This window comes from Herpailurus yagouaroundi, unplaced genomic scaffold (assembly GCF_014898765.1).
Source record: "Herpailurus yagouaroundi ecotype Mexico unplaced genomic scaffold, PumYag 222, whole genome shotgun sequence".
NCBI lineage: Eukaryota > Metazoa > Chordata > Mammalia > Carnivora > Felidae > Herpailurus > Herpailurus yagouaroundi.
The window spans coordinates 17822456-17838539 of NW_024412453.1; the positions used below are offsets into that span (position 1 = coordinate 17822456).

The 16084-nt window shown below is 51.1% G+C and overlaps 1 protein-coding gene across 1 annotated transcript in view; it reads right to left on the reverse strand.

The window, feature by feature from the left end:
• LOC121019331 (ATP-binding cassette sub-family A member 17-like) overlaps window positions 1-16084 on the reverse strand; it is a 76861-nt gene that overhangs the window by 47411 nt on the left and 13366 nt on the right. The window contains exons 8-12 of the mRNA XM_040458683.1: window positions 10947-11120; window positions 5094-5272; window positions 4351-4473; window positions 3132-3261; window positions 15-169 (exon numbers count right to left, since the gene is read on the reverse strand). Of these exons, the coding sequence (XP_040314617.1) occupies window positions 15-169; window positions 3132-3261; window positions 4351-4473; window positions 5094-5272; window positions 10947-11120 (761 nt within the window). The remainder of the gene's footprint in view (window positions 1-14; window positions 170-3131; window positions 3262-4350; window positions 4474-5093; window positions 5273-10946; window positions 11121-16084) is intronic.

Consider the following 16084-nt stretch of genomic DNA (forward strand, 5'->3'; position numbering starts at 1 on the left):
GCGCACAGACTCACCTGAGCATAGAAAGAGAGATGCTCCGCTACGGTGAGGTCATCAAACAGGATGTCGTGTTGGGGGCACCAGCCCACGCTCTTCCGGATCTCCGCCATATTGCGTGAAATTTCATATCCATTGATATACACACACCCACTTGAAGGGGGAATAAGACCTAGGAGCAAGGAGAAGACATATCCCAAGGTCACCTGCAGTCAGAGCATGCGGCAGAGCAAGGGTGTAAGGACACTCTGTTTGTTGGCGTGCAGGCCGCCTCTGCCTTGTCACGATTGGGAACATCCGAGGCGTAGATGATCTGTGACAGTGAGTGAGGATGTGTGGGGGCAGCGGAGGCAGGAGACCTCCTTCCTACGTCTGAGGAGCTCCAGCCTGCCTCGGTGAAGAAGACACACACGGGTGCGCGTCATGCTTACACTGAGGTGAGCATTAAGAGCAACTGTGGAAACGTGGTTCAGAACGATGGTGTTTGGGTTGTCTAATAGGTTTGACCTGAGACCCATGACTGATTCCGTGTAAATTCCCAGTAAGCCCCAGGGAGCACTCAAATGATCGTACCCCCTGCCTGGTGCATGTGGGGATGTGTATACGGCCCATCTGTGTACTCTGTCTTTATTATCAGTTCCTTTAAAAACATTTTTTAAATGTTTATTTATTTTTGAGAGAGAGACAGAGAGCACAAGTGGGGTAGGGGCAGAGAGAGAGGGAGACACAGAATCTGAAGAAGGCTCCGGGCTCTGAGCTGTCAGCACAGAGCCTGACTCGGGGCTTGAACTCACAAGCCTTGAGATCAGGACCTGGGCCGAAGTCGGACGCTCAACTGGCTGAGCCACCCAGGCACCCCCTAGTCTCATTTTCTTATTTTAAGTTGTATTTTTTCAGACTGAAAAAGGCCATAGATGTCTATTGCAACAGGGTTAAAGGAAGAAGGGCAAAGCAGACGAAGGTTATGCACATCCCAACCTGTAAACACGACCGCTGTTAACATTGTTTTGCATACTTCCGACTGTGTTCTTACGTTCTTATGCGTACGCTGTCCCACATGCTAAGTTTCTAGCAAAACTGGGAAATATAAATTCTGGTTCTTTTAACTGGCCTTTTCACAAAACAGTCTACTGAGGCCATTTCTCCACGTCAACGAGATCTATATAATTTGCGAAGGCTAACAGGATTTCATTGTTATGAATATACCCTGCGTATTTATTCACACCATGCTAGTAGGTATTTAGGTATTTAGGTAGTTTGCAGTGTTTCGTGAGTATGAACATGGATCTCAACTCTGCCTTCCTCCCCATACACTTTCTGACTCCAAACCAATGTCAGTAGATTCGGTGGCCAAGAGGGGACAAGACTTTCAGGTTCTTGATACTTCCTGCCAAATTACCCACTGATGGCGTTTTGGGATCTTTCATTTGCCTGTGGACGATAAAGCATCGGTGACTGCGGTTGGGGGATGGGGAGGAAAACCAGTGATGCTTTCCACGTTAAATACATAAGTCTTTTTATGTAGAGTTACAATACTAGAATAGCTCCTAGAATTTTTTTTTCAAAACCCACATAGCTTTACTGGGTGGAGGAATGGGGTTTCAGATACAGAACAGGCCTGTGCCAACTTTGGGGCCTCCGTGCACAGAAGCCCTTCAATGTTCAGTGTCCTGGGCCCTCAGCCAGGCTTTCCCTTCCCGGCTTAGCATCTTCAGGGCTATTCAGTCTCGCTCGGTGTCTCTCAGCCGTGCCACTTTCTCCAGGGCCGTGTTGGCCTTTTTTTCTGTGCCGTGTCACTGCCGGTAGAAATCCGTGGCTCATCTCTGAGAGGTCATTCGTGGTCCGCATTGTGGCAGGACTTGCAATTACGTTCATTCATTCATTCAGTCAGTCATTCGTTGAAAAGTATTTACTGCGTGGCTGTTCTTTGCCAAGCCCTGATCCAAGCACCACTGGCCAGAGGGAAACAGAACAGATTCTCTGGAGAGAGGGATGTGGGAGACAGAGGTAGCACGCATATACAGAAACCACTGCTGAGAACAGCAGAGAGGGAAGCACCCGGGAAGAGTGTGTGTGTGTCTGTGTGTGTGTTTGGGGCGGGCGGCGGGGGAAATGGTTTACGTCTTTGTCTTTGAACAACACTAGGGCCTTAGTCATGTGGCCTGGGGGTCTAGCTGGGTCACCCTACAGGCGCTGAGGACCTCAAGTCCATACAGGAGGAGAGGCCTCTGGCATCAGCAATGCCTGCATCTGACAAGGACCCCTGTCTAGAGACAGTACTGCCCCCCAGTCCAGGAAACCTGCCTGCCTCAGTCCCCTGTCCTGACCCCCACAGAGCCTGTCCAGTGAGCGTCTGTGGGGCTGAGCCTCAGATCCTAAAATCCTGATGCCGGGGACGGGGCGTGGAGGGGGAGAGACCGACGGAACCTCAGACCAAGTTTCCCCTTTGCTGCTCGTCAGAATCTTCCAGAGAAGGTGCACAGCAGCCTGAGAGGGGAACCGAGGCAGCCTGCCTCTGAGATGCCGATAGTTTCTCTGGCAGGGTGGATGTCTGTGACTGCTTGGCTCTCAGAGCTCCTTGAAGCTCAGAAATGTGTCTCGTTGGTCTTGTACAGAACTTTACACAGGTTAAGGCTCCAAGAAATACATATTTGCAGAATGAACAAGTTCTCAAACATCGCAGCCTATTGTTTCAGCTGACAGAATATGAAATAACTATGTAGGCATCAAAATGATTGTGAAACCGAAGTAATTGTAGGATAATTCTCCAGGTCTCATCCTAACTGAGCCACCTCCCCCCCCGCCCCCCCCCCCCCAATCAGAAGCAAATGGATGGATTTCATGGTTAGGATATTAGTGGTGCCTCCCTGTACCGGAAGGTTCTATGTGGGGAGACACACATAGGGCAGGGCTCACAGCTCCTGGATAGCGTGTGAGATCAGAGTCTGCAGGCTGAAAGAGCCAAAAATTTCCTTTTCCTGCTACAAGGTCACGTGAACAGCCAGACAGGATACAGATGGCTTAAAAACAAACAGCAAACGCTTCGTGTTAAGACGTCAGTGAGATCTAACGAGGGGAGATGGAACAGAATTCGGGGTCTGTTCCTCCTCGAGGGGCTGGCCCCGCACAGGTACCTGTGAGCACGTAGCACGTGGTGGTTTTGCCGGCTCCGTTGTGTCCCAGGACAGCGGTGATCTGCCCCTGGTACAGATTCAGGGTCAGGTCTTTGACTGCTACATGTTTATTCTTTCCTGTGTGATAGACCTGCGGAAAATTCAGCGCGTGACTGACCGTGGAGCACGTGCACACACGTGGCGTTTGTGACGAACCTGTGACCCACCCCAAGTTCCCTTGCCAGCCCATCGGTGGGAATCCAAGTGGAAATGTAGAAGGGAGCCCTCTTTTCGGGGTTTAGCTGACCGGGGTGGGGGGGGGGTGCTGGTGAGGAGCCTGACGGGGGTGGGGCGCAGTCCTGGGGGTTGTCCCTGGTACCCGAGCCACGGAGGCCAGAGCTCGAGGACGAGGGGCTCAGAGCTTGGCAGGGAGATTTCTCCCTGCTTCTAGAACCACACCTTTCCCCGCATTACCTGGCTAAGCCCCCTCAGAAATCATGCCAGAACCGTGTGGCTGCAGACAGCCTGTTGTGTGAGCACAAAGGGAATCCCTGCTTGTGGAAGTGGCAGGCATGCCTGGAGGGAGCTGGAGCCATCCCGTCCCGGGCCAGAATGTGACGCCTCCTCCCCCTCCAGCTCCCACAGGCAGAGAAAGGCTGCGAGCGTGACAAGGCTGCGTTGTCAGTACAAGGAAACCGCCTCTCCTTGGGACTCATCGCATTTGAAGGACAGACGGGGCCAAAGGAGAAAATGTGGGACATCCCCGGCATGGGGCTTGTGTCCAGGCGTCCCGTCGCGGCACCGCCTAGTCACGCGGGGCTCTGCGTGCAGGAAGGGCTCAGCCAACGCTGGTGACAGGGAATCACGCCCCAGCTGGAAGCGGGCCCTGAGAGCTGGGGCTCCGAGTGGCTGGGTGTGTGAACCGTGGAGGATGGAAGTCAGCCAGCAAGTGGCTGAGTCCCAGGGTGTCCCAGGTGTCTCCAGGCAGGGGCGCTGGCAAGGCAGGGGTGAGGGGGGCGGGTTATTTCAAGAGAGATCATCCAGACCCTCCACCCTCCTCCACTTAGCTGCACCCCAGGAGACAGGGCACTTTACATCAGGTTCCTCTTTTGAGGACAGCATTCCAGGAGGAAACGAAACCTCGGTCAGGAAATTGTGCCTCGTAACCCCCATCAACAATAAAACAGAAGCCTCTGCGCCTGTTTCTTCAGTTCTTGGAAGGAGATTTGTGAGCCGATACCTTGTAGAGATGCTGGATTTCAATCCCTTTCTTCAAATTGGTAGGCTCTTCCTGAATCAACTTGCTCTTTGGAGAGTTGTCCGGATCCGCCACCCGGAGCACCGACTGCGTGAGGGGCACGGGCTGTCCACGCCAGTGGGATGGCTAGACAGAAAGGCAGCTGACATGAGCACGTGCGGGTGAGTCCACTGTCTGCTTCGGGAAGATAAATATTTCGGTAAACCGAGTTCTCCACATCCCTCCCCCTCCAGCCCCCAAGTTTCCTGGTCCCAAATATTTAGTGGTGCCTGGAGATGTCAAGCAGCTCGTGGACCCACTAACAGCAAGCCGCTTTCTAGCCTGCAATTCGTGGTCCTGAGGACGGAGTGAGTGACGGGGACGCGCCCCGCCCTGGCTCGCGGCATGCCGGCAAGCTCCCTGTGGCCGAGGCCTGGAGCAGTACCAGGCGGGCGCTTGTCCACCCTCTGGGAAGGGCCAGCAGGGCGGCCGCGCAGAGGTCCAGAGTGAGTACCCGTGCACGTCAGACAGGGTCACCCCCTTCACAACGGGGCCGCTGGCGGGGCGTTAATCGTGCTCCCCTGGTGACCGCAAGCTGATAGGTTCCGGGGTGAATCCGGCTTAGAGGACCCAGCTTAGGTGTCCTGGGGTTCGGGATTTCATCGGGGACACCGCCACGACAGGCGAGGGTATCGGGAGGGAGGCCGTGGACGGTCTGCGTCGGTCTGCAGAGCGGCGGCGCCCACACTCACCATGACGAAGAAGTACCAGGGCTTGGGCACGCCGTGCTCGCCCGGGAGGACGGCCTCCACGTACCCGGCCACCGCGCCGTACAAGACGGAGTCCAGCAGAAGCATCAGCAGCACCTGGCAGAAGTTAAACTCCCCGCTGAAGCCGCCCACGTTCTTCCACTGCAGGCCTGTGCCTGCCCGGAGAAAGGGCCGCAGTCAGCACCCGGAGGGCAGGACGTCCCGCTCCCGCCTCCCGCAGGCCTGCAGAGTTGATGACTGGGGCGCCAGGGGACGAACGCAAGGCACAGGAGGGGGGAAAGCTAGAGCTGTGAGTGTCTCCCACACGACAAAACATTTTCAGTCTTACCAGAAGGCGGTAGTGTTTTCACTGGCACCGAATAGGGACGCGGTCATCCAAGACGCCTCCCCGCTTCCGCACCTGTTACCCGCCTTGTCCGCCGGGCTAATTCTCACCTGAAGTGAGGGCTGCCCAGGGGTCTCCTTACCCTGCACCCCTCCCCCGTCCGGGTTATGTGCCCATCCCCCCGGCACCCTGAGCTAACTGCGATCGGAGAGGGTAGGGCTCTGTGCTGTGAACCTGCCCGAGTTAACTGTTCACCCATCACTGTATCTGCAGCGTCTGCCCCGGGGCCCCACGTGCTGTGGGCAATCACACATCCCTGTTCCACAAATACAGGAAGGTACCGAGGAGTTGGCTTGGGACCAGGTCCTGGGCGCGTAGGGAGGAAAGTAGCCTGTGTGGCGCCGTGTGTCTAATCTGGGTGCAAGTGGCCGAGGCTTCTCACTGAAAGCGTCCGAGATACTGAGTGTCCGCCAGCAGGCTCGCTGTGGCGGGAACCAGCAACGCCGAGGGAGAGATTCGAGTGCGGGCGGGCGAGCATACAGACGGGCTAGGTCGCTGCTCCTCAGACTTCAAGGTGCTTGCTGAGCACCTGAGGTTCTGTTCCCATTCGGCGCGTCAGGGCCCCCCACGCCCCACCCCACGAACCTGGGCTGAGCTGAGCTGAGCTGAGCTGCCGTGGGGAGAAGGGCCAGGTGGCCTCCGAGGCCCTTCCTGGGAGGCGATCCCGCGACTGGTCCACACGAGAGCGTCGCCTTCCACCGCGCCTGACAATCAGATCTCGCAGGGCTCAGGGTGGACTCCAAGGCTGCGGTGGACACTGAGCCCACACGGTTCTCGAGAGCAGGTGCGTCCTCGCACAGCGCTAGTCTGCCCCGACGTCAGATCCACCCCCCTTTACGGTCATTTAGTTTGCGTCTTGTTTAAGAAATCTTTCCCACTTCGAGGATAGGAGTGTTCTCTTTTATATCATCATCGCCAAGAGCGTTACAGAGTTTTGACGCTGGAATTGACCCCTGTGGGTGCTGTGATTTGCGGGTCCAGTTTCAACTTCCCCAGAAGGTCCTCCCGTCCCCGCAGCACCATTTACTGACCCCCACTGCCGGGGGTCGGCGTCACTGTCGATCTTCACCCGTGCCTTTGGCTTTGGGTTTCCTGTTCTATCAATCTTTTTGTCAGTCTTAATTATGATTGCTCTCTGATAGATCATCATGTCCGGGAAAACAAGGTTTCCCATCTTGCTCTTCCTGAAGCGGTTTTGGCCATTCTTGCCTCTCTGTACTTTCGTTTAAATTTGAGGGGGCGGCTGGGTGGCTTAGTTGGTTGAGCGTCCAACTTCGGCTCAGGTCATGATCTCACAGTCCGTGAGTTCCAGCTGGGCATCGGGCTGTGTGCTGACAGCTCAGAGCCTGGAGCCTGCTTCGGATTCTGTGTCTCCCTCTCTCTGACCCTCCCCTGTTCATGCTCTGTCCCTCTCTGTCTCAAAAATAAATAAACATTAAAAAAATTTTTTTTTTAATTTGAGGGGGCGCCTGGGTGACTCAGTCGTTTGAGCGTCCGACTTTGGCTCAGGTCTAGAGTTTGGATCAGGTAGGGGTTAGCTGTGACTTCCTCCCATGATTTATCTAATTATATGCAGGAAGAAGGTGCATGCGGGAGGGGTCTGCGCCATGTCCGTTCCATCTAGAGTGTTCTGAACAGGGTGTGCCCGTCCTGCGCCCCGACTTCCAGCCCCCACGCCGTGGAGGTGGGCGTATGACCAAAGTCCTCTCTTCTTTTATGCCGCTTTTGGACTCAGCCAACCTTTCGTTACTCTTTCTTCTATTAAGTTTAAAAGTTACCCACTGCTTCTGGCCTGCTTGGCTCAGTAATGAATCACCAGGTCTGCTTTATGTTGCAAAGTCTAAACTTAATTATCTTTACTCTCCTTCTGGAAGGTATTTACTCCCTTTGGGTTCTGACATGATCCCCTCTAAAGCCCCTCCTATACACTTTAATTTTACCTGTTAAAAAATTTTTACCTATTAAAAAAATAAAGAATAAAAACCTAAGGGAGGGCGCCTGCATGGCTCAGTCAGTTGAGCATCCGACTCTTGATTTCAGCTCATGTCATGATCCCATGGTTGTGGGATCGAGCTCTCGAGCTCCGCGACAGACTCTGAACTGAGCCTGGAGCCTGCTTAAGGTTCTCTCTGCCCCTCTCCCCTACTTGCATGCACGCACTCTTTCGCTCTCTAAAAAAACCCAAAAAACAAAAACCTAGGGGCGCCTGGGTGGCTCAGTCGGTTAAGCGTCTGACTTCGACTCAGGTCATGATCTCACAGTTTGTGGGTTTGAGCCGGGCATCGGGCTGCGTGCCGACAGCTCAGAGCCCGGAGCCTTCTTCAGATTCTGTGTCTCCCCCTCTCCTTGCCCCTCCTCCGCTTGCGTGCACGCACACCCACTCTCTCTGTGTCAGAAATGAATAAACATTAAAAAATAAAAAAAAACAAAACCTAAAGGAATCTCCGTTGCCGCTGCTGCCACTGCTGCTGTTGTTGTTGTAGTTATTTTACACAACCCGTGTATGAAGCCACTGTCTTCAGGCCCCCACTGTGGCTCTGTTGAAAAGCAATTTTCCTTTTTGCTCCCCAGGCCACTTTTAAGATTTTTCTCTTGCCATCTGCTGTGCTCCGTTGTACGCTGATGTGCCTAGTGTAGATTTCTTATTACTCTCGTCTGGGATTTGCTGGGCTTCCCGACACTGAGTTCGGGGACAGATCTGGGCACCCTCTTTTCAGATGCATTTCCTCTGCCCCTGCTCTCATTTCCTGCCGGATCTCTGCTTAAATGGAGGCAAAACACTCTTCCCTGCGTCAGTTTTCAGCTCTCCTGCCATTTTAAAATCCTTTGGGGCCTCATTGCTGCCTTCTGCGTGGTTTCTTCTCACCTCCTTCCAGGTCATAATTCTCCCTCCGCTGTTTTGAGTCTACTGGTGACCCATCCACGAAGCATGCTCCTTGGTTGGTCGTATTTTATATTTCCCCCAAGGAGTATTGCGTCCCCATTGCTTGCAGATATTTTCAAACCTGCCTTATGAACAGAAAAACCTATCACGAGCATTATTGTTTTATAATCTGTGATTTGGTAATCCCAAAATGTGAGGACTCTGTGAATCTGTTTTCACTTTGTCTTGTTTCTGTTGGTTCCTGTCCCTGGCTGTTTATTTCCTTATGTTTTTCACCGCCTTGTACTTGAAAACCTGTGAGGCTTTGCCTGTGAGGCCGGCTCTGCCGGGCACCTGGGCTGTTGCTTGAGGGTCCCTGGCCTGCCCCTGCAGGGCGATCCGGGCTGCAGCTCCAACAGAGAAGCAGCTTGTGACAGGCTCACGGAGGCAATTTTCTCCTTTGTTTTTCTTCCACGATGCAGCCAGCACCGTGGCACCTTCCCCAAGGCCGTCCCGTGTATCAGGGGTTGGTATAAGGACACAGGGATGTACTTTCCTGCCCCGCCCCCTTCACGAAAGCTGTCACCTCAGCTGCCGGACAGGCTTTCAGCTGTCAGCCTCCTCACAGCCTTTTCCGGGTGGTCCACACCCAGTGACTGCAGGAGGCAGAGGCGTGGGAGCCGGGCCATCTCAGCCCACCCAGGATGCCCACCCAGGATGCTCGGACCCCCACGGCTGTCAGGACCGCATTGTAGCCCTGCCGAGTGTCGTTTCAGTCTCTCCCCGAGAGAATCCCAGCGTGGGAACAAACCCACAAGCTCGTCCAGCCCAACTGCTCACCCAAGTTCCCCCCGCTTTCAACAGAGAGGCTCTGTAAAATTCCCCTATTCACTCACTAACATGGAAGAAATCGGAGGTACTATTTTTTATGTTGATTTATTTATTTTCAGAGAGAGAGAGAGAGAGAGTGTGCACATGAGAGTGGGGGGGAGGGGCAGGGAGAGAGGGACAGAGAGAATCGCAAGCAGGCTCTGCCTGCTGAGCGCTGAACCCAGCATGCAGCTTGATCTCACCAACCTTGATCTCATGAACCACGATATCACGACCTGAGCTGAAATCAAGAGTCGGACGCTTAACAGACTGAGCCACCCAGGTGCTCCCGGAGCTACCGTTTTAAACCTACTTTTCCCCCGTTGTCGTTTGCAAAGTGTGGTCTCGTCACTGCTTTGTTAAAGAAAACCACTCACCTGCAATGAATTCTGGCCAACTTGACACCCTCCGTTATATTTTAAGCACCCTTCACCCATTTAGACCATCCCAACCTAAAGACATTTATTGATAGATAGTGCCTCTGAGCAGGTTGTTGAAGGTAATCCCAACTGCCCTAAGAGGATGCATAACCTAGGTCCCACATAGAATTCCTATCCCTGCTGCTGCTAAGCCAAGCCGTAGTGTCTGGAACCAGGACTCTGGTGATAAAAACCAACACTGAGCAACGAAGACACTTGCTGGAGTGTTCACAGCAGATCACCTTCGTGCTGCGGAAATGTGGGACGGTCTCATGCAGAAAGCCTACTGAGGCCAGCTGGTCCCTACATTTTGATATGCTAGCTGCAATCTTCTGCTGTGACTGCTGGCATTCGGAAGGATCCTTCCGACCCCAGAACATAAGACACATGAAAACTTGGGGGTGCACTTCCAAAGGTGGGAGTTGGAAGTAGGACACCATTGAAGGGAAGTCCCCTAGATGGACCCTGAAGGCTGTGAGCCTCAAACATGATGTATGTAGATAGCACTCCGTTTATCCATAAAATTCTGAAAGTGTGAACCAAATCGAATCATGACTCTGCATCTTTTTTTTTTTTAATTTTTAATGTTTTTATTTATTTTTGAGAGAGAGAAAGAGAACAAGCAGGGGAGGGGCAGAGAGAGAGGGAGACACAGAACCCAAAGCAGGCTGCAGGCTCTGAGCTGTCAGCACAGAGCCCAATGTGGGGCTCGAACTCACGAACCATGAGATCATGACCTGAGCTGAAGTCGGACACTTAGGGGCACCTGGGTGGCACAGTCGGTTAAGCGTCCGACTTCAGCCAGGTCACGTTCTCGCGGTCCGTGAGTTCGAGCCCCACGTCGGGCTCTGGGCTGATGGCTCAGAGCCTGGAGCCTGTTTCCGATTCTGTGTCTCCCTCTCTCTCTGCCCCTCGCCCGTTCATGCTCTGTCTCTCTCTGTCCCAAAAATAAATAAACGTTGAAAAAAATTAAAAAAAAGAAAAAATGAAGTCGGATGCTTAACCGACGGAGCCACCCAGGTGCACCATAACTCTGTATCTTTTATATCTGTACGACTGCATGGTCATATCATCTCCTAAATCATTAATAGGCTTTAGTTTTGCTCCCAAACCACACTGCAAGCTGTGTGGTGTGAAACGTGTCCTACAACCTACCGTAGCTTCGAGCAGATCGGAAACGCTCAGGACGCCGAATGAAGAGTGCAGTGAGGCTCTCATGGGAACTCAGGTCACCCTGCCTCAGCGGTGACAGGGCATTGAGGCAGCGTCCCTTGGAGAAAGGTGGGACTCACCTCTTATCTCAAATATGGAGATAAATCGCACTCCCAGTGCCATGGCGACATTCGAGAGCAGGCAAAAGCCAATCTTTTGGAAGTGGGTCCTCTGGGAGTAGCTGAAAGTGAGGTACAGGTATGGGAGGTAGGTGAGGAAGAAGATGATTCCTCCCGAGGCAGTGGCTATGTGGGCTGTGGGAAGAAACGAGAAGGGTTTTGTCACTGATGCACCACTTGCGACACAAGCCCCTTCCCGCCACGGCAGGGCGGGGGTGGGGACTGTGGGGGCCTCGGCATCTCCAAGAGAAGCCGTCTCTTCAGGAATTTTGCACTTTTACTATCGAAAGACCAAGGGTATCTATGGCACTTAAAACACAAATCCATCCGGGGGCGCCTGGGTGGTTCAGTTGGTTAAGCGTCTGACTTCGGCTTAGGTCACGATCTCACGGTTTGTGAGTCCAAGCCCCGAGTCGGGCTCTGTGCTGACAGCTTAGAGCCTGGAACCTGCTTCAGATTCTGTGTCTCCCTCTCCCTCTGTCCCTCCCCTGCTCACACTCTGTCTTTCTCTGTCTCTCAATAATAAACGTTAAAAAAATTAAAAAAAAAAAAAAAAACCAACACGAATCCATCTGTCCGTGAAGGCACAATGTCTAACTGCCCAAGACGGCACTGACACCATCCCTCACGGTACAGACCTCCTCTGGGCAGTGGGACATGATGTAGCACCAGGACCCGTGCATTCTCTATAGACTCTTCCATAACCCCCGTGCCCTCCCTGTTTTACAGGGGAGGAAACTGAGGTTTAGCCACATGGAATAAATGTGCCCTGTGGCATGGAGCTAGTAAATTATGGGTCAAGGACTCGAGGTTTTTCCAGGTTCTTGGCATGGTGGCTCCAGATTGGGAGAGAAGGCCAATCCAGCTGGAGCGTGGGACAGGAGCTCAGGTTGAGTGCAGGCGTTTGACTTCCGGGAAGTGGAGAGAACAGGGAACCGGTCCTAAAAGTTGCATAGGTAATGGAAAAAGCCCCCATTGAGACAGCAGTGGGCCCTTCACCGAACCTGGCTGACCTTGGATCTTGTATAACTTGACTCAGTTTCTTCTTTTGTAAATGGTGTCAATCATTGCTAGGATTTACTAAGCTCTTACCATGCATCAAGTGTTGTCAGCATTTGACGTGCAATACCCTACCTGATTCTTCTAACTAAGTTGTAAATACTGTTATTTTCCAGTCTCACAGAAGGGAAAACGCATGCACAGTCTGTTAACTTGCTCAAGGTCAGGGTCCACGCGAGGGTGCAAAACCGGCCCCCTGAGGCCAGAGCAAGAACTTCCAGCCTCAGTGAAGAAGGGAGAAGGGCTGCGTCCACTGGAGGGTTGGGAAAAGGTTTGAAATTGCTGATCCAGAGAGGTGCGGGTCAAAGTGACAAAGGAATGTGGGTGGTCTGCAGGGCGGTGGCCAGCGAATCTGTGAACCAGAGGCCTAAATAAAGAGACTGGTCCACACAGGGGAGAGTGTTTCTCTGGCCAGGTTCTGCTGCAGGGTAAGCGGGGAGCTGGGTGTGACCAGGGCTGAGGATTTGCAATACGAGTTCAACAGAGAGCCGGTGGGTATACGTCAGAGGAGTCAAAGTAGGGACGGGCCAGGGGCTCCAAGGCACACGATGGGGTGATGGGTAGTGACAAAACACTGGGGCCAATGGATCAGATGTCTTGATGGGGGTCAAAGAATTACTGGGGGAGGTGGGTGCAAGACGGGGGAGCTTAACAGAGACATGGGGGGTCAAGAGTGGGGTTGTTGAGGCTGAGATTCTGGCCACCACACAGTTGTTGGCTCAGGTTTAGGGGATGCCCGTGGGAGCGTGGGAGCACCGATGTGGGGTGGCACAGGGTCACTGGGAGAGCAAGCCAGGGGTCTGAGAGGAGATGAGGCGGGACCAACAACCATGAATGTGGGCAAGGACAGGGGGCAGCAGAGGCTTCGGTAAGAGGTAGAGTGTGGTTTGCTCACATGACAATCTCCTCTTCAAAGGGGCTGGGTGGGCGGGAGGCACGATCTGGAGGGCAGCCAAGAGCCAGGACGTGCCTTCCTGCCTGTGGTGGTAACAGGGTGTGATGGATGGCGGCCCTAGCCACCTCCAGGGGCTGCTAGTGAGGCATTTCCTGGGGCACCGTTATAAATCACGATTGTTACGTGATCAAGGGTTTTATATTTTACATATTTCAACCCATTGCAAGCATTATTCTTTTTTAAAAAAGATTTTTAATGTTTATTTTTGAGAGACAGAGCGTGAGCAGGGGAGGGGCAGAGAGAGAGGGAGACACAGCCTCCAAAGCAGGCTCCAGGCTCTGAGCTGTCAGCACAGAGCTCAAAGAGGGGCTCAAACTCACAACCATGAGATCATGACCTGAGCCAAAGTTGGACGCTTAACCGACTGAGCTACCCAGGCTCCCTGAAACACTATGTTTTAAAAGCATTTGAAGTAATTCCTTTCTTTGTGAAGTGATTCTTTTCAAGCCCCCCAACTTGAAAACATTTATTTCTGTTGGTTTTCAATGTTGAGAAGTTGCTTCAATAATTTCTTTTCTCACTTCACTATTTTTCCAGTTGTTTATGTGCTGCGGTGGGCAGAATAAAGGCTTCCCAGGGATGTCCAATCCTAATCCCCGAAAGCCGTAACATTAAGGTGTGACTTTACAGAGCCCGAGGGACTTTGTGGAGGTGATTGAGAATCTTGAGATGAGTTTATTCTGGATTATCTGGGTGGGTCCAACGCCACGGGCCCTCAGGAGAGGCAGTTAGGAATGCCAGAGTGAGGGGAGGTGATGGAATCAGAAGTCAGAAGGAGCCATGAGCCCCCAAATGCAGGCATCGGGAAGGGTTCTCATTCTCCCCTCGTGTCTCCAGAAAGAACACAGCCCTGAGGAAGTCTTGATGCTTTAGCCCAGAGAAATGCATTTCAGACTTGGCTGTAAGATGATGAATATGTGCTATTTTTAGCCACTCAGTATGCAGTAAGCTGTTACCTCAGCAACAGGAAAGTAACACGCATAGTTTAGTCAAAACTATGTAATAATTAACCTTACACTTATAACAACCAAGTTTAAATAATACCACTTACCTTCAGTACCATACACTCTGCTCACAGACATCTCTGTCCTCCCCCTTTTAAACTGTTATTGTGACAGATCATATCTTCATCTGTTAAGTGCCCATTAATGCAGATTCATGAATATTTTCATGCACTTGCTTATAAATCATATAGGAGAGAGAAGATGATGTACAAACCAAAAGGACAGTGATGCTGGCTTAAGGTGTCTTCACCAGTTGGTGGTCTGTATTTCTTCTTATGGCTTCAAGTTACTGTCTGGAGGCTTTTCATTTCTGCCCAAAAAACTCCCTTTGTCAATTTTTGTAGGGCAAGTCCATCGGTAACAATGGACACTCTCTGCTTCTGTTTGTCCGAAAATGTCTCAATTTTACCTTCATTCTCAAGGGGTTTTGCCAGGTATAGAATTCCTGGTTGAATTTTAACCCCTCGGGATTTAAAATGTCATCTCACTAACTTCTGAACTCTGTAGTTTCTGAAGATAAATCAGTTATTGATATCACCAAGGTTCACTTGTACACGAGGAGCCTCTTCTTGATGCCTTCACAAATGCTCTTTTTGACTTTGGGTGTTGACAATCTGAATGACTCTTGGTGTGGATCTCTTTGAGCTTATCCTGCTTGGAGTTCACTGAGATTCTTGGGTTTGTAGATTCATGTCTTTCATCAAATTGGAGTTGTTTTCAGTCATTATTTCTTTAAATATTTCTTTCTGGTGGGTTTTTTTTTCCCCCTTTCTCTTTTTTTATTCTGGGAATCCAGTAATATGTATATTAGTACACTGGATGGTGCCCCATAGGCCCCTCGCATTCTGTTCCAACAAAGAAAATCCCAGGACCATAATGACTTCACTTGTGAATTCTACCAAACATTTAAAGAAGAATGAACATCAATTCCTCTCAAAGTCTAGACCAATAAACACCAGTGGAATAGCCCAGAAACAATCCCTCACGTACATGATCAATTCTTTTTCTTTTTCTTTTTTTTTTAATTTTAATGTTTATTTATTTTTTGAGAGAGAGGGAGACACAGAACCCAAAGCAGGCTCCAGGCTCTGAACTGTCAGCACAGAGCCCAACGTGGGGCTCAAACTCACAGACTGTGAGATCATGACCTGAGAGTAAGTTGGACACTTAACCAACTGAGCCACCCAGGCGCCCCATGATCAATTCATTTTCAATTGATGCTAAAGCTGTTCAATGGGGGAAAGAGTAGCTTTTTTTATTTTCATTTTTTATTTTTATTTTTGAGAGACAGGGTGAGACAAAGTGAGAGTGGGGCAGGGGCAGAGAGAGAGGGAGACACAGGATTGGAAACAGGCTCCAGGCTCTGAGCTGTCAGCACAGAGCCTGACGCAGGGCTCGAACCCACAGACTGTGAGATCATGACCTGAGCTGAAGTTGGACGCTCAACCAACTGAGCCACCTAGGCGCCCCAAAGAGTAGCTTTTCAACAAATGGTGTTAAGAAAACTGGATATCTACATGCAAAAGAATGAAGTTGGACCCTGATCTTAGACAATATGCAAAAATTAACTCAAAATGGATCAACGTTCTAAACATAAAAGTTAAACCTATAATACTCTTAGAAGAAACCTTGGGAGAAATCTTCATAACCTTGGGTTTGGCACTGGTTTCTTAGTATAAGGACAAAAGCATAGGCAACAAAAGAAAAAAGAGATAAAGTATACTTTAACAAAATTTAAAATTTTTGTGCATCAAAAGACACTATCAAGACAGTAAAAAGACAACCCATGGAATGGGAGAAAATATTTGCAAATCATATCTGAAGAAAGATTAATATTCAAAGTCCATAAGTAATTCATACAATTCAGCACCAACAGAACAAACCATGCAAGTGAAAAATGGGCAAAAGACTTGAACAGGTATTTCTCAAAAAAAAAAAAAAAAATAGCCCTTATGTACTGCTGTGCAAATGTAAAATGTTGCACCTTCTGCAAAAAACAGTTTGCTACTTCCTCAAAAAGTTCCTCAAAAAGTTAAATAGAGGGCGCCTGGGTGGCGCAGTCGGTTAAGCGTCCGACTTCA